Raw genomic sequence first — 20,574 nt, 5'->3', positions numbered from 1 at the left:
TGCCTCACATTAAAAGACCAGCGCCACTCTCTGTCCCCACCCTTGGAGAAAGGAGCACAGCCATTATAAGGCAGTTCCACATATATATTCTAGTGATGGCAAGGTAGTGGGTCAACAAATTATGGTTGATTGTCAAATGCTGAAAAATCTAACAATATTAGCAGCGTCAGCCTGCCCTGGTCCAACTGTCCATGGAGGTCATCTGTAAGGGTGACCAGTACCACCTCTGTCCCATGATGCACCAAACTGGAATGGATCCAAAGCCGATGTCTCATCCAGAAAGCTCTGTAGCTGCCCATTCAACTAAGGAAGGGATGGAAACTGATCCTGAGAATGAGTCAAATCAACCCACCTATTTGCTTTGAGAAAGATCTGATGGGGCACCTCTAGGTGCCAATCAGTACCCCACCTCTGATTTTGCCAGTTTGTGGTACCCCAAAGGAGGTGCTAGTGGTGACCCAAGATGACATGTGGAGTCAGAGAGTGAGACAGGAACTCTTTCTGATAGAGTTGCCAAGTCTTAGTTGGTAATTTTTTTTGGAAATTTGGGGGCTGAGTCTGGAGAAGGTAGAATTTGGGGATGGGAGGGAACTCAGTGAGGTATAATACAATACAGTCTAACCTCCAAATCAGCCATTTTCTCCAGGGCAACTGAGCTCTATAGTCTGGAGAACAGTTGAAATTCCAGAGATCTCCAGGCCCTACCTGGAAGCTGACAACTCTACTTTTTAATCACCAATGAGGGACACAATAGAGTAATGGCTTGGAGACAGATGGACTAGTGTGTGCATGTTTGTGTGGTGGAGACAGTCTCTGGCCACAGGGGGCACCCCTGCTACAGGGATGGGCAGCTATTGTCTGGCTGGAAAGAGAATCCTCCAGCCTCACAGCTTTCAAGCAAACGTGGCTTGCTCATTGCAAGAGGGAAAGCATGGGAGGTGCTTCTGCAGCTCCACTGAAGAAGGCTTCTCTGGGATGAACAGAGCAGGGAAATAAAGCATGGGCATTCTCTTGCTATAACACAAAGCTCCCAGAGAGCAGGGCAGGGCATGCCATAGTTGCAGGATAGGAGAAAGAAGGAGCAAGAAGATCCTGGCTGTGCCAAAAGACTTCTGGAGAGAGGATCCCAAGAGGGGTGTGCGCATCTGCCTGGACATCTCCTGCCCATCCCCTAAGCTGGGGAAGGACCCATGATGGGCTACTGGGATTTCTTCTGGGAATTCTGGAACTATGAGACCTCCAAGGTGATTGTAGTGAAGAATCGGCAACTGGGAGTGATCTACAGACTGGTCCAGCTGCTTATCCTGGTCTATTTTATTTGGTAAGTGTTCCCACAAAATCTTCAATGGGAAGAGGAGAGATGCAGGTCTGGAACCATTCTTGGTGGGTGGCTATGGCATGCACCTTCTTTATTAGCTTTACCTATCAGGGGAAGACGGGATGCATGGACATTTTATATGTGTATGTGTGTGTGTGGTGTGCATTTGGGCGACACAGTCAATGTATACGGTGCTGTTCATAGTCTCCTAAGTAAAAGTCAGAAGTCCCTGCCCATAAGAAATTTACCATTTAAATTATGTCTTTTAATCTAGGTATTGTTTTGATATAAATAAGGCAGCTCACCTGCAGTATGCCATGGCCTCTAGCGATGCGCCCTCTATAACCACCCATTTGTCCCTATTAAAGTGAAATACCAGCTGAAAGCATGCCACTGTAATACATCTGCTTTACAAAATGCTAAAATATTTACAGTTTCAAATCCCTGCACTTAAACAGATCCAGGTTGTGAGATCTGGTTCTCAAGTCTATCTCATGGGCAGTGCCAAAGACAAAAGATGTACAGCTGCCATTGGTCAGTTTGATATCTGTCAATGTGCTTTATACCTGGGGAGATGAGGCCAACCCCAGAAGGTCCCAGGTTCAATCCCTGACATCTCTAGGTCAAGGATCTCAGGAAGCAAACTTTGGGAAACACCTGCTTGAGCTGCGGTAGAGCTGCTGGCAGCCAGAGTCAGTGGCATACACTAACGGCCTGGCACTGCATTAGGCAGCTTCCTGTCCTCCCATCCCCATTACCCTGACATTTCAAATGGCTTCATTTGATCCAGAGTCTTGCTTCAGAGCTTAGATTCAATTCCAGGGCTTAACCTCTGAAAGTGTGAAATGGGGCATTAATATAATTTACATTCTGTTCAGTTTGGACAGTCTCCCAGCATTGCTTTCCCAGTCTCTGACACTGTGATGCTAGCAGAAGATAAAAGAATATTAAACAGGCATTTTCTATCCCACTGGCTGATCTTGCCCAAATGGAACAAATTCTCTACACTTGTGTGGTCCAATAACTCTCCCTGGTAGACAAAGCCAAGAACTTGCTTCAGGGCTTAATTTCAACAGGAGGTTGAAATATGTTAAGCCCCAGAGCATATTTCAGAAGGTGGTTTTGGGCTCTTGTTACAATCCCCCCAGTTTGGTGGGGATCCCACATACCAGCTGGGTCAGAGTTGGAGCATGTACACAGAGCTTCTCTGTTGGCTAGCTGTAACCAATCACATCCAGTCTCTCCACAAGTCTGACATAAATTAGTACCACATTTTTTGAAAAAAAAACCTTTCATCCATCACAGGTATGTGTTCATCATCCAGAAGGGTTACCAGGAGAGCGAGTCAGGCCCTGAGAGCTCTGTCATCACCAAGGTGAAGGGAGTCACCCGCTCACAACAGAAAGTTTGGGATGTGGAGGAGTACGTGAAGCCACCAGAGGTGAGGAGGACATGACAGTGCCCCCTGCAGGCAGGGAAGTAAGATGCATCCAAAAGCCAAAGGGCAGTGGTTGGATCCAGAGGTAGACTCTTCAGGGCTGACCTAACAGATTCTGGGCAAAGTTAGGAAAGAATCTTGCCTGAGGCTCTGCAGAGCCATTGATGGGTTGGGATACCTTGTAATCATACAACATGAATCTGTGTGTGTGTGCTTGGAAGTCCCATTATGTGCAATGGGCTGACTTTCATATAACAGTGCATAGGATTAAAGCCTCAAACTGCCAATAGCTTTCATCCTTTTTACATCCTGGATGTACATTGATAGAGGATTCACCTTTCCATTTTATACTGTACAAGTCTACCTTGTCTTCCTAGCCCACCTGTACACTTTCTCTTCATATCCTTCATCTATTTTACTTTACTCCCCCCACCTTTATTTATTATTGACTTGGTCCAATCTTATTCCACCCTTCCTCCTAGGAACTCAGGGTGCATACATGGTTCTCTCCTGTGCCCTGTATCTTCACAAGAACCCTGTGGGGTAGGCTAGGCTGAGAGGGAATGACTTGCCCAAGATCTCTCAGTAAGTTTCATGGCAAACAGGAATTTGAATCTAGAGTCCAGCACTCTAACCGCTACACCACTGACTTAAAAAAAATTCCCCCAAAGGCAAAACAAAATACCATATGCAGCCTTGATGTGATCAAGGGTCACCCAGTTTGGAATTCTGATCCATCTTGTGATGACCAGTGGCGTGCTTTGGAAAATATACAGCACTGCTATTGCATGAAACTTTACCTTGGTCTGTATACCTTGAACTGGTGCTACGTTAGGTTTTTGTTTCCTCCCTTTCTCTGTCCCTTAAGTGAGAGGAAGGGATGGAACCAGAGTCCACCCTGGTAAGGAAGGGAGGCAAAGCATTTTGATAGAATTTACTTGTGACATTCAGTAGTGACTTATCCTCATTGTAAGCAGGGCTGGATTAACAATTAGGCCAAGCAGGCACTGGCCTATGGGCCCCCATGCCTTTAGGGGGCCTGGGGTGGCTTCCCCCCCGGCCCCGATTTTCCTCCTCCTTGCAGCCAGCAATTGAGCTGCTCTTTGCCCAACTTGCCTGGTGCGGCTGATGCTGGCATTGTTGCCAAGTTTGCCTCTCTCTGCCTCTCCCCTACGGTTTTGTCAAAGGGGCTTTTCAGAAGGTGCCTGCAGGCTGCGGCAGGGGCCATAAGCAGTGGGGCAGCTGCTCCAACTCTAAGATAATTTGTGTGGGGTCCCTGGAGATTTTGACTGCCTAGGGGCCTCCACAGGGTTTAATCTGGCCCTGATCGTAAGCAGTGGTCCATTGCTTAGATTGCTATGTGGTGTTCTCTTGAACAGGCAGAGGCTGAGTTAACTGAATGAATAGAATATTACCCACTCATGAAGCTGCACCCTTCTCCTATCTTCTCCCCCCTCTCCTCTCACCCACTATATTCTTGGGGAGGGGTCATGACTCAGTAGTAGAGCATCCGCTTGGCATGCAGAAGGTCCCAAGTTCAATTCCCAGCATCTCCAGCTAAAAGGATCAGGCAGTAAATCATGAGACCCCACAAAACTACTCAGGCAATACTGATCTTGATGGACTAAGGGTCTGATTCAGTATAAGGCAGCTTTATGTGTGTTCATGTGTATTTTCTGCAGGGAGGGAGTGTATTCAGTATCATCACCCGTGTCCAAGTCACCCCTTCACAGACTCAGAAGACCTGCCCTGAGGTAGGAGAGCTGAAGTCAGAAGATGTCTACAGCTTGTCCCATTTCCCACCCCCATTTAGCTTTTCACTTCCTGGTTCCTTTGAAAGTTATTACTTCCTTAGAAATGCACTAACCGCTCTACAATTTCTGTGGACATAATTGTCACGTTTTCCTTCACAAAATGCATTTATTAATCTGGTTTATTAATCTGAACTTCCAGCTGGCACTTTTTGACATTTTAATTTGATGTTATGAGCACTGTAGGATAACTAAAAGTTTGAAGTTACACACAGAGATACAAAAATTAAACAAAATATCTTAATGCAGTGCACTTTAAATGTTCATTAAAAAACAAAATGGGTCTTTTAACCATAGAGGTCACACTAGGGTTGCCAGGTCCCTCCTGGCAGCCAGTGGGAGATGGGGGTGGGTTTGCCAGGAGCAGGAAGTTTCATCCAACAAGTCAGCAAAGTGCCCACATGACTTCCAAAGTGACCTGGAAGTGATGTAGGCTAAAATGTTGGTTGTTTCTCTCTTTCGTTTGGGGGGGGGGTGTAGTTTCCCCAGCTGGCCTGCTGATTGTCAGCAGAGAGGTGGGTCTGGCAGAGTGGGACCCCTGCCCCCACCGGGGGTCTGGCAACCCTAGGTCACACAGTGTGCAGTACACACTGCATATAATAAACTCTTAGTAGCACACTGTGAAGTACACACCCCATACAATATAGTATATGCTCAATAGCACTGACTGGAACTAATAAACCAATGAAATCTGACAATATGTATTTCAGCCAAAAAGACCTTCAGTAGTCCCAATTTAATATCACTTCAAATATCATATTTGAAGGTTCTTGTATCGTAGTTGACTGTTTCAGGTATTGTGTGGGCATTCCAAAGTATATATTGTGGCACAGAGATACTCTGTGGAAGCTCTACATCTAGCTCATGATCTTTATAGCCAATCCAAAGGGAATGAGATACGGTATAACCATACTGCATGCAGTGATTCCGTCACCCACCGTGTGCATATGTGTGCTGCAGCAGTAAATTAAGATAAGTGCATGTGATATGAAATTGGGACCACTGAAGAAGGACTTTTTGGGCAAATTGTGCCTAGTCAGATTTGAATGGTTTATCACTTTAACAATATTTTAAATTTCACTGTATTATTAAAGATATATTTTGGGTTTTATTAATCTGTGCTTGTAACCACAGCATTTAGGAATCCAATTCCATTTCTGGGTTGGGTTTTTGCACCTTCTTTGGTGTTACTGTGCATACTGTGCCAATTATTTTTTGTTAATTTCTTTTCAGTATGGAAGAAGAGGCTTGTTTTAAGAGCTCCCTGCTTTCTTTTAGACTACATCAAAGGGGTTTCTTATTTTTTTATTAGTTTATTTATACAATTTATATCCCACCCATCCCGCTAAGGCAGGCTCAGGGTGCATGGCATTTGGTGGCATTCTGGTTCAGAGTGTAACTGTTTGTATTCTATGCAATTTAGGTGAGAAAAAGAATAAACAAGTATTTCCTTTTAGTCATTCCAGAAAGAATTAATTCAAAAGCTATATTAGTTGTATTCTTCGTGAAGGGTACAACCCACCCTGAAATTTTGCCTGTGCAAGTCCCTTTGAAATGAATGGGAGCTGAGCCAGAACCCAGACTTTTAAAAAACCAGACAAAGAAAACAATCTGACTTGAAAGTTCTTGATAAACAGGAAACCAGGGAAGATGGAAACCCATAATCCATGAAGGGATGCCTTTGCCTGCCCCTGAAATACAGCAGTTCTTATCCCCCTTCTTACTATTCTCTCTCCTGCCCTCCATAGAGTGCGAAGGTGCGCAGTGCCATGTGTCGCTCTGATAGTGACTGTGTGATGGGTGACATGGACATGCTGGGGAATGGTGAGTAACTGCACAGTCATGTCAAGGTTTGGCATAATGTAGAAGCTAAGAGGCAGAACTGGGAAGACCTTGGTTCAACCCTGGTGCCTCTTTTGCAGATTCACTAGGTGGATTTCAGACACACAATCCTTTTTTTTGCATAAGAGCACAATAATACCACCTGGACTAAGAGAAGGCTGTGGGATAGTCACTGTCCATATGTGCACTGTATCCCGTTCCTGTATCCCATGCATCTTTCCCTATAGGAGAGAAGACCGGTCGCTGTGTCCCTGCCAATAAGACCTGTGAGATCATGGCCTGGTGTCCAGTGGAAAATGGAGCAGCTGCCAGGTAATGAGAGGCACTGTAGGGAACTCAGGGTGGACCATGTGGCAGCAGAAGTCCCTTTCCAACCCACACTTGGTTCTAAGTCACTTTGCCAATGAGAAGTGCATTGAAAAGTTTGTACCACTGGAGGTTGATGGGACTGCTGAAGAATGTTGAGAGTCACATGAGAGAAACTTGGTTGCCTGTGGTGTTTTGAATTACCTATTACCTCCAGTAGGCAGGTATTCATTACAAAAACATGTTTGGTCATGGATGACAGCAAGACAAAATAAATGTGTGTGTGGTTGTGTAAGTACCTCTTGCACAACAGTGCCTCTAGCACAACACCTTTGGGTCTCGGACCCAAATTATACATGGAATTGGCAGATGTGGGGCTGTCCCAACTGTGTGATTTCTAAAGGGATGAAGGAGCACTCAGGTAGGGGCTGCTGACCCCTTCTCCCGGCCTCCCATGCTCTTACTCCCACTGTGCAGTCAAGCGCACCGATGAAGTCCCTGGCCAGGTCCCCTTTCATTGATCTCTGATGCCAGAACTGAGCACAGACAGGAGAAAAACATTTGGGATGGAGACAGGACCGGTCCTGCTACTAGGTGACTGCCTAGGGCGCCAGCCTTCTGGGGGTACCAAATTGAGTGTCCCCACATGACTTGGTGACATAATCAGTGTGTGTGTGGTGGGGGGCACACCAGAAGTTAGCCTTGCCTAGGGTGCTAGATGGTCTAGGGGCAGCCCTGGATGGAGAGGCTGATGGGGTGGAATCAACAGTGGAATTCCTCTTTGCTGCTTTGAATTGCACCCCACCCAGTTTATACATGACTGGGACAGATCTGAGTTTAGAACAGAGGTCAACCACATTCACCTGTATTTTGGGCTCCTTTTTCTACCTTTTTTTTGACAACCAAGCTCTTGTGAAGCTCCTGGTCATTTACTGGGGCTTTCTGAGAGGTTTGTGTCTAATGTATGATTTTGTATGAAGGGGTGGTGGCAGTGGATCCTCCTTGGGGAGACATACATTTGGAATGTCAGTTTGCTCAGTGACAGTTGATTGCTTAGGTTACCTGCAGACATTAAAAAAATAGCCTCAGTTTAATCCACAGTGAAATGATGCAAACACAGTGCATTAAATGACTGGAACTAACTGGACTCTGCTTAAGGTATTTTTTTAAACACAGCTACAACTTTGTGACCTTGGGGTGGTGCTACTGAACAAACTGGCATTAAACTGAGATTCCTGCATTTGGATGTAATGTCTAACAAGCATTATTATACATCAGGATTCAAAAGCTAAGGATTTCAATGTGTTGCTCTCTGGCTCATCAGAGATAGTTGGGTGGCCAGGATTTGAATGTTGTCCTAAGCCAGAATTTATTCAAACTGGGGTTTATAAACTATGGTTTAGAGTGTCATCTGAATGCATCCAATGTGTTTCTTGGGATCTTCCTCACATCCAAGCAAAATGGAGGGCCAGGTTTGTAGATATTAACAACAGAAAGGAGCTGAGCTTTTAGTGCCAAGAAGGAGGTGAGTGTGGCCCTTTCTATCTCTGCTTCTTACTTCTTGTTTTGGTTCACTAGTGAGGAGCTGGGGAAGATGGCACCGGAGTTCACCATCCTCATCAAGAATAACATTCATTTCCCTCGCTTCCGCTTTTCCAAGTAAGAACTTTCAAGGGTCTGGTGCTGATGACCATGGGAGAGCTCTAGGGGTAGGATGGGGTTCCAGGTCAAGGTGACTACTCATCCCAATGTGAAGGAAGCTGGTCAGAAAACTAGAGGTGGGTGGTGACTTGGACAGATGTTTAAAGATTGGCTATGGAGTGGGCAAACTGGCTTCCTTTAATCCACTTCTTGCTAACTACGCCAAAATGTTTCTGTGAAAGGACCATTCAGAACAGTACTGGGCTTTCTGATCCTCACTCTGTCTCTTCCAAGAGGGAACATCAAGGAAAACAAAGATGGCTACCTGAGGAATTGCACCTTCAATGAGACCACGGATCTCTACTGTCCCATCTTCAAGCTGGGCTTCATTGTGGCACAAGCAGGCGAGAACTTCACTGAGCTGGCTGAAACGGTATCCATGACACATTAGAATTGCCCCTCTTTCTGACCAGACCTTTTGATTGAATTCTAGTGGCCACTAATTTAAGATAAAAATGAAACAAATTTGTGCAAGAGGGTAGGTATGGTGTGGCACCTCCATTTGCTGAGGCAGTGTACTTCTGAATATCAGAACGGGTTCTTCCATTGTTTGAATTGCAACAGTACTCAAGCTTCATCACCAGCCCTTCTGAAGGATATGCTATGTGCCCTCTTAGCTGGGGGGTGTATTTGTAGGATCTGTTCCTTTAAATCCTTGCAGCATGTTGGTAACAATGATTATAATAAGTGCTAAAGAAAGTCTGGGAAATTACTCAAGAGAGACCTTTTAAAATCCACTATAGGCTTCTCTGCTTTCATAGAATCATAGAGTTGGAAGGGACCTTCAGGTCATCTAGTCCAACCCACAAATACCTCCCCCTTACACACCCAGTGGCACCTGTTCTAGGCCCAGAAGATGGAGGGGGGGAACCCCTCCAGGATCCCTGGCCAAAATGTCCTGGAGAAAAATTGCTGTATGGTGAACAGCATTCCCTGGGTATGTAAGAAAGGGCCACAAGGACTAAGCACCGATGCAACCCTTGCTGCCCTTCTTCTCACGATCTGCCCAGTTCATAGGCTGGCACACAGGCAAAGCCTCCAAAGAGGGCCATTGAGTCCAGGCTCCTCTTCCACCACATCTCTGCAGGAGAGCCCACCACCTCCCAAGGAAGCCTGTTCCACTGAGGAATCACTCTGTCAGTACATTCTTCCTAATGTTTATTTGAAAACTCTTCTGATGTAATTTCAACCTGTTGGTTCTGGTCCAACCTTCTGGGGCAACAGAAAACAATTCTGCACCAGCCCTTCAAGTGCTTGAAGATGGTGATCGTATCACCTCTCAGTTGTTTCCTTTCCAGGCTAAACCTACCCAGCTCTTTCAGCCTTTCCTCGTAGGACTTTCCTCCAGGCCCTTCACCATCTTTGTTGCCCTCCTCTGGACACATTCCAGCTCTTCTATGTTCTTCTTAAATTGTGGTGCCCAAAACTGAACACAATACTCTAGGTGAGGTCTAATCAGAGCAGAGTAAAGTGATACCATCACATCACATGATCTGGACACTATACTTCTGTTGATATAGCCCAAACTTGCACTTGCCTTTCTAGCCACCACATTATACTGCTGACTCATGTTCAGTGTATGGTGATGATGATGATATTGGATTTATATCCTGCCCTCCACTCCAAATCTCAGAGCAGCTCACAATCTCCTTTATCTTCCTCCCCCACAACAAACACCCTGTGAAGTGGGTGGGGCTGAGAGGGCTCTCACAGCAGCTGCCCTTTCAAGGACAGCCTCTGCCAGAACTATGGCTGACCCATGGCCATTCCAGCAGGTGCAAGTGGAGGAGTGGGGAATCAAACCCTGTTCGTCCGCACACTTAACCACTACACCAAACTGACTCTCAAGTCCCTTAAGACCTCTAGATCCTTTTCACACAAACTACTACCAAGTCAAGTTTTCCCCATCTTATAATTATGCACTGGATTATTCCTACCTACATGCAGAACTTTACATTTATCTCTGTTAAAATTCATTTTATTTGTTTTAGCCCAGTTTTCTAGCCTGTCAAGATCATCTTGGATCCTGACTCTCTTCTACTGTATTTGCAACCCCTCTCAATTTAGTATCATCTGCAAATTTAATAAGCATTTCCTCTATTCCATCATCCAAATAATTTATTAAAGATATTAAACAAAACAGGTCCCAGGACAGATCCTTGAGGCACTCCAGTTGTCACTGCTCTCCAAGAGGATGAGGAACCATTCACAAACACTCTTCGGGTGCTATCTATCAATTAGTTACATTTATTCTGGGTTAAAATTTGGCAATATAAATAAAAGCTGTGGTTTAATTTTGGGCAGTAAGCAAGGGATTCCTAGGATTAGTGAGTTGTAGTTATGTGGTCAACCGACCTGTGATTGTATTATGAAATGTAGCTCTCACATGACGAAATTAGTAGAAAGATATAATTTGACTGCTATATAATTTATAGCATGTATGTATAATCAGCACTGAAGGCAGGTCCAGAAGTTACTTCATTGTTACACTTTTCATGTTTAACTAGCATTGTTTTATTCACAAAACCTATCTGGATTTCCCAAGGGAAAATTATGGTGTGTAAGTGATATTTCTAGCTTATCCATTTGATCCTCCATTACGCTTTAGATCACAACAGCATCTGGCTACTGACTGAAAAAGTTGATGTCTTTTGCTAGGTCATAATGTTTTAAAGCTGCGATAAAGTGTACCACCTGAACATGCAGTAAAATACAATCTTAGCAACCTCTGCCCTAACCCTGGTGGATACCAGCAATCATATTGACACTTGATTTAATACCATTGGTCAAACTGAGGAGCTTGCAGCCACCTCAGGTAGTCAAGACAGAGTGCTTCTACAAGCTCTTCTTTTGCAGGCTTCCCTGGCACAGGTCCCAGGGCCATAGACAATAAGGGGGCACTAGAGGTGGTGCCTCTAGTGAAAGGGAACATTGGGGATGATTGGGTGAGGCATTGCAAATTCTATAGGAGGCACTGCAGTGAAAGGGAAGATTGGGAATGATTGGGTGAGGCACTGCAAATTCTATAGGAGGCACTGCAGTGAAAGGGAAGATTGGGGATGATTGGGTGAGGCACTGCAAATTCTATAGGAGGCACCGCCCCCAGTGGCACCCTGGGCTTTGGCCCTGACTGGTCCAGATCTACTTTTGCTTTCTATCTTGAAATGTTCTGTGCCATATTGCAGAGCCCTCACCTGAGACCAGACCACACATGATCCTGACCAGATCAGCACATGTATTTTTTAAAACTAAAAAGAGCAGCTCAGGGGGAGAGTTAAAGACTGGCACAACAGACCTTGATTTGCTCCCGCACTGCTTCTGAATCCAATGCCTCCTTGATAGCTTTATGCCTTAGAAGGGAAAAAGACAGGAAGCTGTATTGTGCTGTCTTTTTCCCTCCTGGAGGCTAAAGCAACTCAGAGGATTGCTAACAGAGGTAATGGTGCTGGAGGAAGGAGAAAGATTTAATTCCCCTTTCAGTGTTGCAGCTCCAATCCATATTGCCCACCTTGGGTAGCTTTTGACAACTAAAATAAACCTCGAGTCCAGTCTTAAACACCCAGTAGAACAGTGATTCAGAATTAGTTCCTACCACAATTCCATCCTCTCCCTTTCTCTCCAGAGGGAAGCCATAGGAAGTCCTGACCTCATATTCCTGTTGGGAAACTGTAAGGTCAGCTGTGAGGTAGAAGCATAACAAGGACAGAGCTGGAGAAGGAAGGAGAGCAAAACTTGAACCTAGAGGCATTTTCTTTTTCTTCTTTGCGCTTCAAAAATAAACTTTTATTGGATTTTGCAGCATTACATAGGTATAATAGAAATAACACAATCGAAAACAGGATAACATAAACTTAGACAAAAGATAAACGCAGTGTAAACTAGAATGAGTTACAGTTCAAGAATAAAATTGCATAAAGAGACTAGAGGCATTTCCCACTCTTTTTAGCAGTTTTGGCTCTCTGCAAATGTTCTTCAAAGTGCTGATAAGTCTTTGATAGAGCTCTCAGCTTCCACCTGAAGGTTCCAGATTGTTAAACAGAATATCTGTTAGTGAACAGATATTCTTAGTTTTCACTCTCTCAGCTCTATAGAACTCACTTTTTAGAACTTTCATTTGGCTGTTCTTAACATGTTTCTCAGACAATAACCTTGAATCAAAAACAGTTAATTTCACATTTGCTCTGACCTTCTCACCATCCAGTATGCATCACTGCTAATTCTTTGGATTTATGACGGGATTCACACTTAGCCTTTCTACATAAACTCTTTCCCCCCCTTACGTTGAGAATTATACTTGAAAGACTCATGGGGTCATTCACACTAAGCCTTGGCTCTTTCCCATTTACCCATTAAGATTTTCCCTTCACACATGAAGAAGTGGGCAAAAGCTCGCTCTGGAAACCTCATATTGAAATAAGTGTACTTAATCTTTACAGTACCACCAGGCATTCATTTTATTTGGAATACTGTGTGCTGTTCTGGTCAATGCATGTCAAAAAATATATGCCCTGGAAAAACACTGGAAAAGATGCAGAAAAGGGCAACTAAAATGATAAGGGGATGGAACACTTTCCTATGAAGAAAGATTAAAGAGGTTAGGCCACCTTAGCCTGGAGAAATGATGACTGAAAGGTGAATGATAGAGATTTACAAAATTGTGCACAGGATAGAGAAAGAAAATAAGTACTTTTCTTCCTTTCTCACAATTCAAGGACTTGTGAGCATTCAATGAAATTATTGAGCAGTAGGCTTAGAACAGATAAAAGGAAATACTTCTTCACCCAAAAGGTAATTAACACATGGAATCCCCTGCTGCAGGAAGCGGTGGTGGCTACAAGATAGCCTCAAGAGGGGATTGGATAAACTTGTGGAGCGGAGGTCCATCTGTGGCTTAGCCAAAACATATAGATAGAACACACTGTCTGGGGCAGTGATGCTTTGTATTCTTGGTGCTTGGGGGCAACAGTGGGAGGAAATCTGGTGTTGTGGCCCTGCTGCTGGACCTCCTAATGGCATCTGGGTTTTGGCCACTGTGTGATACAGTGCTGGACTGAATGGGTCATTGATTTGATCCAACATGGCTTCTCTTATATTCTTATTTCACGCTCACAATCATTCTACATAGATTCCAGCTTTTGGACAGCTGTAGGGGGTAGAAATTATCTACTCTTATGTAGAAGCCCACTAGTGTCTCCACGGCAACTGAACAACCTTGGGCCAGGCACTTTCAGATTTTTTAAAAAATTCTTAACCTACCTCACAAGATAATTGTGAAGATAAAACAGGAGAGGAGGCTGGTTGGTTCAGGTGCCCCAGGCAGGATCCACCTAGAGCAGGGATGGCCAACAGTAGCTCTCCAGATGTTTTTTGCCTACAACTCCCATCAGCCCCAGCCATTGGCCATGCTGGCTGGGGCTGATGGGAGTTGTAGACAAAAAACATCTGGAGAGCTACCGTTGGCCACCCAGGACCTAGGGCATTTAACATTCCTCCCTGCTTCCATGGTTAGAATCTTTGTCCAAAGCCCTGCAGACTAGTATGAGGCTGTTCCCCCCTCCCCATGTACCCTTCAGAATTGCCCATGCCTGTTGCCACCTGTCTGTTCAAATCCCAGCCAGGGATATTGCTTCCAAGCCATGGCCTCTGCCAGCCAAGGAGGTTGCATTTGCCAATTCCGGGTAGCTGGCTGGCCTTTAATTGCCTTTCTTTTCACATCAATCAGCCCTAATAGCTCCTCTGGGATAGAGTATATTATCAGTTGCTTCAGTAAAGCTGGTCTCTCAGCCATCCGGGCAGCTCTGAGCTTTGTAATTGACAGAAAAAGCGGTCAAGGGGCTTCAGATTAGCTCTTATGGGCCAGGCAGTGGACTTGAGTCTATTACTTAACCCAGGGAGGTTCAGATACTTTGCTCCTACATGGACGTGAGAAGTCTTTGCAAGATCTTTGGAGGTGGGGGTGGGGGAGAGACACAGATAGTACGTGCTGGAAACTCACCTTTATAACAATTGGTTTGTTCCAGGGCTTTCTTTGTAGCAGGAACTCCTTTGCACATTAGGCCATACACCTCAGATGTTGCCAGTCCTCCAAGAGCTTACAGTAGGCCCTGTCCTAAGAGCTCTGTAAGCTCTTGGAGGATTGGCTACGTCAGGGGTGTGTGGCTTAATATACAAAGGAGTTCCTGCTACAAAAAAGCCCTATCAGTTTGCAGATAGAGACAGGATTATAAGGGGACAGCTGCTTGGTTTAAGTAATGTGAATCTCAAAGCAGCATCCAGTAGAGTAAGCTCCCAACTCCAAAATATAACAGGGTTGAGCACGTTAGCTGCTTCCATTAGCCTGCCTTGCCAGTGACTAATGCACAACTCAGTTTTCCACAATCCATATTGCAAACCTCAGTTTTCCATCACAGCCTGGGTTTGTGGTTCCTGGACCAGTCACCTGCAGTGTGCCATGAGGCATGTGCAGGATGACCCCATCTGGTGGGTGGTGCTAACAAATGTGAGTTCTGCCTGTGTTTCTCAGGTGAGGCACTAATGTGGCTTGGATTGGGCCAGCTTGTCTATTAACTGGTTTTGGAATTGTCAGCGGCTCTGTGGAAGAGATCAGGGTACAGATGCCTAACAATGATTATGAAATCAGATATGGTTAATAAGGACAGGTTCAGGCTGTGAGTGTGTAAAGTGCTGTCAAATCACAGCTGGCTTATGGGGACTCTAGCAAGGGGCTTGCAAGGCAAGTGAGAGGCAGAGGTGGTCTGCTGTTGCCTTCCTCTGCAGAGCCTTCCTTGGAGGTCTCCCTTCCAAGTACCAACTCTGCTTAGCTTCCAAGATCTGTCAAGACTGGGCTATATACTATGCTGCCTCCCTACCAGTGGCTTATGTAAAATCTTTGTTTAATGCAAAGGAAGTTTGCAGTCTATAATAGGTTGGCAATTTCTGCTAATATCTTAGAAAAGGGAAAGCCCACCTGAACTACATGAAATGTTGGTTTGCGTACTGGGTCAAGGCTCTCCAGATCTGAATCACCTTCCTTGCAGCCAGACTGCAGTGGTAGGAAACTTATTTTCCTGAGCTCCACATGGTCCAGTTCAGAACAGGACCACATTGCAAGTGGAGAAGGAGGTTTCAGCCTTCCACTATACTATTTTCCAAAGCTAAAAGCAGAAAGGGGTGGGGTATTATTTGCCCTACTATGTGGCTGCTCGGGCACTGAATATTACTGGAATGCCTTTGCTCAACTGCAAAGGAGAACTTCACCTTCTGATCCAGTTCCTAATTCCTTTCTTGACACAGGCATTTCTCTTTAGCTCCATGTTATTCTTGTCCCCTGGATCCCACTTCCTGCTCTAAGCTTATTAATCTTTAAGGTTTTATCTGTTTTACCTGTTTTAAATGTTTAATCCTTTACATGTTTAAATATTGTTTAATTTTATGTCGGATCTATTATTGGAAGCCGCCCTGAGCCACTCGTGGGAAGGGCGGGATATAAATTCTAAATAAATAAATAAATAAGCCCAGGATTGACCAAACCATTGTGAGACAATAGAGGATGGGTGGAAAGTGCTGTCAAGTTGCAGCTGACTTATGGTGACCCTGCAGGGTTTCCAAGGCAAGAGATGTTCAGAGGGGGTTCACCGTTGCCTGCCTCTGTGCAGTGACTCCTTTGGTGGTCTCCCTTCCCAGAATGAACCAGGGTTGACTCTACTTAGCTTCTGAGATCTGATGAGGTTGGGCTATCCAGGTCAGAGTGAGACGATAGATATCCGCTCATAAATGGCACTTAAATGCAAAAGTGTTCCTTTCTGAAATGTTAATAAGGAAATGAATATTCCAGCATGTTCTCAATGGACCATATCCATTATAGACCATGTAATATAATGACTTTCAGTTTTGTTCTGTTCAGAACTGCACTCTCTTCCTCACTTGGGGTGCTGAAAACACATTGTCCCTGGTATTTGGAAGCAGGCAATGGGAAAGGAGAGCACAAAAAAGTATTCAGAAGGCAGCTTTGCCATTGCTAATTCTGCACCTGCTTTCTTTTCTTAGGGTGGTGTGATTGGAGTTATCATCAACTGGAATTGTAACCTGGACCTGCCGGACTCCACATGCAACCCCCGATATTCCTTCCGCAGGCTGGATCCCAAGTGGGCTCAGGCGTCCTCTGGCTACAATTACAGGTAACACCACACTCTGCTCAAGCCATTTTGTTGCCCTGAGGAAAAATAACATTGCAGCTTCTTCCTCAGTGTCTTATTATTGTTGGTGGGTGGATATGATTATATGCTTCTGAATGAGTCACTGTTCTGCATATGCTGCTTGATGTAGACTTGGGGAAAGATGCAGCAGGCAGCCTCCTCTAGAGGCACGAAATTCTGCTGCTTCTTTGTAGTGCTGGAGGTCCCAAGTAGCTGTGCTGGTACAAAAATCAAACATATGTAATGCTCTTCATTTAAGAGCCTTCAGAGTGACACAAAACAGCGTGCAGGGTTGAGAGGACTTCAGAATTCGTTGTCAAGCTGGATGTTGAAAAAAGGGGCAGGGGGAGATTTTGGGTCATGGTTTTAAGGCTTTTGTATGTATCCTTAATACAGTGTCATGTAGACTTAATGGGTGCCTGATTGATCAAATATCGGTTGCAGCTTTGACCCTTCTGGAAAGACATCATGATGATGGCTGCCTCCAGCTGCCAAAGTTAATCAGACATCTAACAGGAAACAGAAGACCCTTCAAAGGCTGAGGGCAGAAGAAAAACCTGGTAGCTCTTATAATCAGTGATGCTCCCCACCTCAGTTAGTAGTCTTCCAAGTCTGTCATTTCTCAAAGGCTAAAGGTGCATATCTGGGTAGATGAATTAATATTTTCTAAGTCAGCTGCCTGTTGTCTGCTGAAGAAAGGTTAAAATGCTTGGGGCTCTATAGCTTGGAGAAACGCCGACTGCGGGGTGACATGATAAAGGTTTACAAGATTATGAATGGGATGGAGAAAGTAGAGAAAGAAGTACTTTTCTCCCTTTCTCACAATACACAAACTCGTGGGCATTCAGTGAAATTGCTAAGCAGTCAGGTTAGAACGGATAAAAGGAAGTAATTCTTCCCCCAAAGGGTGATTAACATGTGGAATTCACTGCCACAGGATTACAAGCATAGCCAGATTCAAGAGGGGTTTGGATAAAAATATGGGGCAGAGGTCCATCAGTAGCTATTAGCCACAGCATATTATTGGAACTGTCTGGGGCAGTGATGCTCTGTATTTTTGGTGCTTTGGGGCAGGGGGGGGGAGCGGCAAAGTGGAAGGGCTTCTAGCCCCGTTTGTGAACCTCTTTTTTTTGGTCATTGTGTGACACAGAGTGTTGGACTGGATGGGTCATTGGCCTGATCCAACATGGCTTCTCTAATGTCCGTAGGACGTGATCAGAGACCTGAGCAGGGGAGGGGAGGGGAGTTGGTGCCAATAACAATGAGATAATTTCACTCCACTGCTAACTCCGCTTTTGGCATCCAGGTTTGCCAAGTATTACCAGTGCAGCGGGAAGAGCACTCGCACCTTGATCAAGGCCTATGGGATTCGCATTGATGTGATTGTGCATGGGCAAGTGAGTGAGATGTGGGTCTTTCCTATCCCTCCTCCCCAGTGGTTTGCTACTTTCCCAGTTCTGCAGTGGTACAAGACTGGGCTACACTCAATAAGACCACACTGCTAGCGGTGAAGGTCCTCTGGTTGCTGATGCCTTACACTGTGTTGGTGCTGAGGTCCTTTCCTCTTTTCAACAGGCAGGCAAGTTCAGTCTTATTCCCACCATCATTAACTTGGCCACAGCCTTGACATCTGTGGGAGTGGTGAGTATTTGTGCCTCTGCTGTTGCTTTGTTCTGGGATGGAGGCTTCCTTAGGACCAGATTTATCCATCTTGTGCCCTCTTCTCTAGGGTTCCTTCCTCTGCGACTGGATTTTATTGACCTTCATGAACAAGAATGAAGTGTACAGTGCTCGAAAGTTTGACCAGGTACAGGCTTGTTGTTTGCGTGCCAGGAAAGCTGGTTCAAGAGATATTAGTTTTTCCACCTTGGGCCCTAAACAAACACTCCACCTCACACAATTGTTGCCAGGCCTTTGTGAGGCTTTGTTGTTCTGCTTGAACCTGCCTAGAAGTAAGACCACCGAAAAGGGAGGGGCCATGGTCACTGGCATCAACAGAACTGAGCCAGTCATGAAACTTGTTTCCATAGGATGTTCGGTCTGGGTGGTGCCTGTGTGTGTGGGGAGGGGGAGTGGCCCTTGTCAACTCTGCTGGGAAGGCATTCCGTGATGCAGTTTTCAGGGAAAGCCGAGAAAGCACAAGAGCTGTCTACTGTTGAGGAATCTGTGATGGCCTTCCAAAGAATTTCAGGCTGACCCAGAATCATTTGAAAAATCTATGCTTTAGAACTGATCAGGAGTGCAACAATGAAATCAACTGCATGTGGGGAGGTGGTGCAATTTTTGTATGCTAATGAGTTCTCCCTTGACACCTCATTGAGAAGAATGCTCCAGTTTAGTCCAATCTCTATCTGTTGCATTTCTGTTCTCAGAAGGGGCTAATTTTTTTTAATGATCCTGCAGCAGTCCTTGTCCTTGGAACAGTCCATTCTACCCAACAACTCCCCCTGGGCTGGCTGCAGACCACACCTTAAGTCTTGCAGGATGGAAGGAGCAAGGGGGGTACAGCCAATTTTAGTTCACCTGGTCTTCCTTCCCTCCCCCATTGCCAGTTTGGGACTCCACTCATCTGTAAAATCCAGCCACTAACTCCCCCTTCTTTCTCCCACCTCTGGCCAGATGACCAAGAGCCCAAAGATGACCCCAACCACGGAATTCAGCACTAGCACTTCCTGCACCCCGGACTCCTCGCTTGCAGATTCCAAGGCTCCTATCCACCTCTGAGCCACGGGCCCTGTGCCTCTTCCCAAGTTTCCAGGCCTGCTCATGCATCTGATGGACTCATCTCTTTCCCTCTGACTGCTCCTGCTGTAATAAATTCATTAGCCTTCAGTGGTGCCACAGGCTTCTTCACTATAACGCCCCCAAACAGCAATACTTGTTGAATCCCCCCCTGCCCCCATACAAGGTGCTTAGCAAAGAGAATTTAATAAACCCGGCTTTAGATCTGGGTTTCCAGTTAGCCAGACTTCATACCTTTTCACCCTGGCTCTAACAAAGTGAGCATAGGCTGGTCATTTCCTCCTGCGCAGGCTGCAGCAGACAGCTCAGCCAAGTAGTGCCATCCAGGCCCAATAGCACAATACTGGCTTGCAGAGAGAGGCTGCCCAGTGTGTCTCAGGCATTCCTTCAGGCATTCTCAGCATGATTCTGGTCAGTCTTTTTCCATCAAGGGTGTTAATCTGATGCATTTAGTCATCCTGTAAAGCAGAGACCTGGACCGATTTCCCACTAAACTTGCACCACTCTCTCTCCTCTTCTCTGCGGGGCTGCTGCTGGATTTTGCACAGACTGCCCCGGACTAGCAAGTTGCTCTTCAAGTTCTCTCCACAGCAGGCAAGATCCTCTGAAAACCAGTTTGTCTGCCACGGAGGGAACTTGAAAAGGGGCGGGGCAACTCACCAGCTGGAGACAGCTTTTGCAAAATCCAGGAGCAGCCCCGCAGGGAAAAGGAGCAACAAGACCGAAACAAGATGAGTGGGAAGTCAGTCACAGCGGTTCATCAGCCTGGTTTTGCCTCTTTCACAGGAGGTAGGTAACTTTTTAAGGTGAACGTATGGCCTTAGCTTGAGTTCAGGATAAAACTGTCCCAGGTGCCCAGATGTTTAGGGGATTAGTGCAGTCCAGTGATCACTCAGCAAGCATCTCTGCTTCTGTTGCTCCTCAGTGGCAATACCTGGCAAGGGTGGGGGGATTGTACTGAATACACCTGGTAAGTGGTGAGGATAATGTATAGGCTGGCCTTCGGGCATTCCTAGGATAAAGGTCCGGGCAGGGTGGCATGATGGAGAAGCAGGTGGGACTCAGGAACCTTTCACTGCATTTCAGACCTTCAACTGGTGCAGGGTTTCTCTACTCCTGCCAAACTTCCCTTCATAATGTTTTAGGGGCCAGAAGTCTCTTGTTCACATTTAAACTATGGAGAACATTTGCTAGTTGCTTGCCCTCTTTCTTCATTTTGGA

The 20,574-nt window shown here is 45.5% G+C and overlaps 1 protein-coding gene across 2 annotated transcripts; it reads left to right on the top strand.

Moving 5' to 3' along the window:
• The first annotated feature begins 882 nt into the window (after window positions 1-882).
• Window positions 883-19,433, top strand: P2RX2 (purinergic receptor P2X 2). 2 transcript variants are annotated; one of them, XM_060249229.1, is made up of 12 exons: window positions 883-1,321; window positions 2,624-2,759; window positions 4,439-4,510; window positions 6,316-6,391; window positions 6,637-6,721; window positions 8,294-8,374; window positions 8,651-8,789; window positions 16,463-16,593; window positions 17,918-18,008; window positions 18,187-18,252; window positions 18,341-18,418; window positions 19,231-19,433. In XM_060249229.1, exons 1-12 carry the CDS (start codon window positions 1,191-1,193, stop codon window positions 19,333-19,335), a joined length of 1,191 nt encoding a protein of 396 aa, XP_060105212.1. In that variant the 5' UTR covers window positions 883-1,190; the 3' UTR covers window positions 19,336-19,433. The 2 variants fall into 2 exon arrangements, with proteins under 2 accessions (XP_060105212.1, XP_060105213.1); XM_060249230.1 differs by lacking the exon at window positions 4,439-4,510.
• Window positions 19,434-20,574: the final 1,141 nt, after the last annotated feature.

This window comes from Heteronotia binoei, chromosome 11, assembly GCF_032191835.1.
Source record: "Heteronotia binoei isolate CCM8104 ecotype False Entrance Well chromosome 11, APGP_CSIRO_Hbin_v1, whole genome shotgun sequence".
Lineage (NCBI taxonomy): Eukaryota > Metazoa > Chordata > Lepidosauria > Squamata > Gekkonidae > Heteronotia > Heteronotia binoei.
Note: the sequence above shows the minus strand (reverse complement) of the source record. Positions and strands in the feature narration are given on the sequence as shown.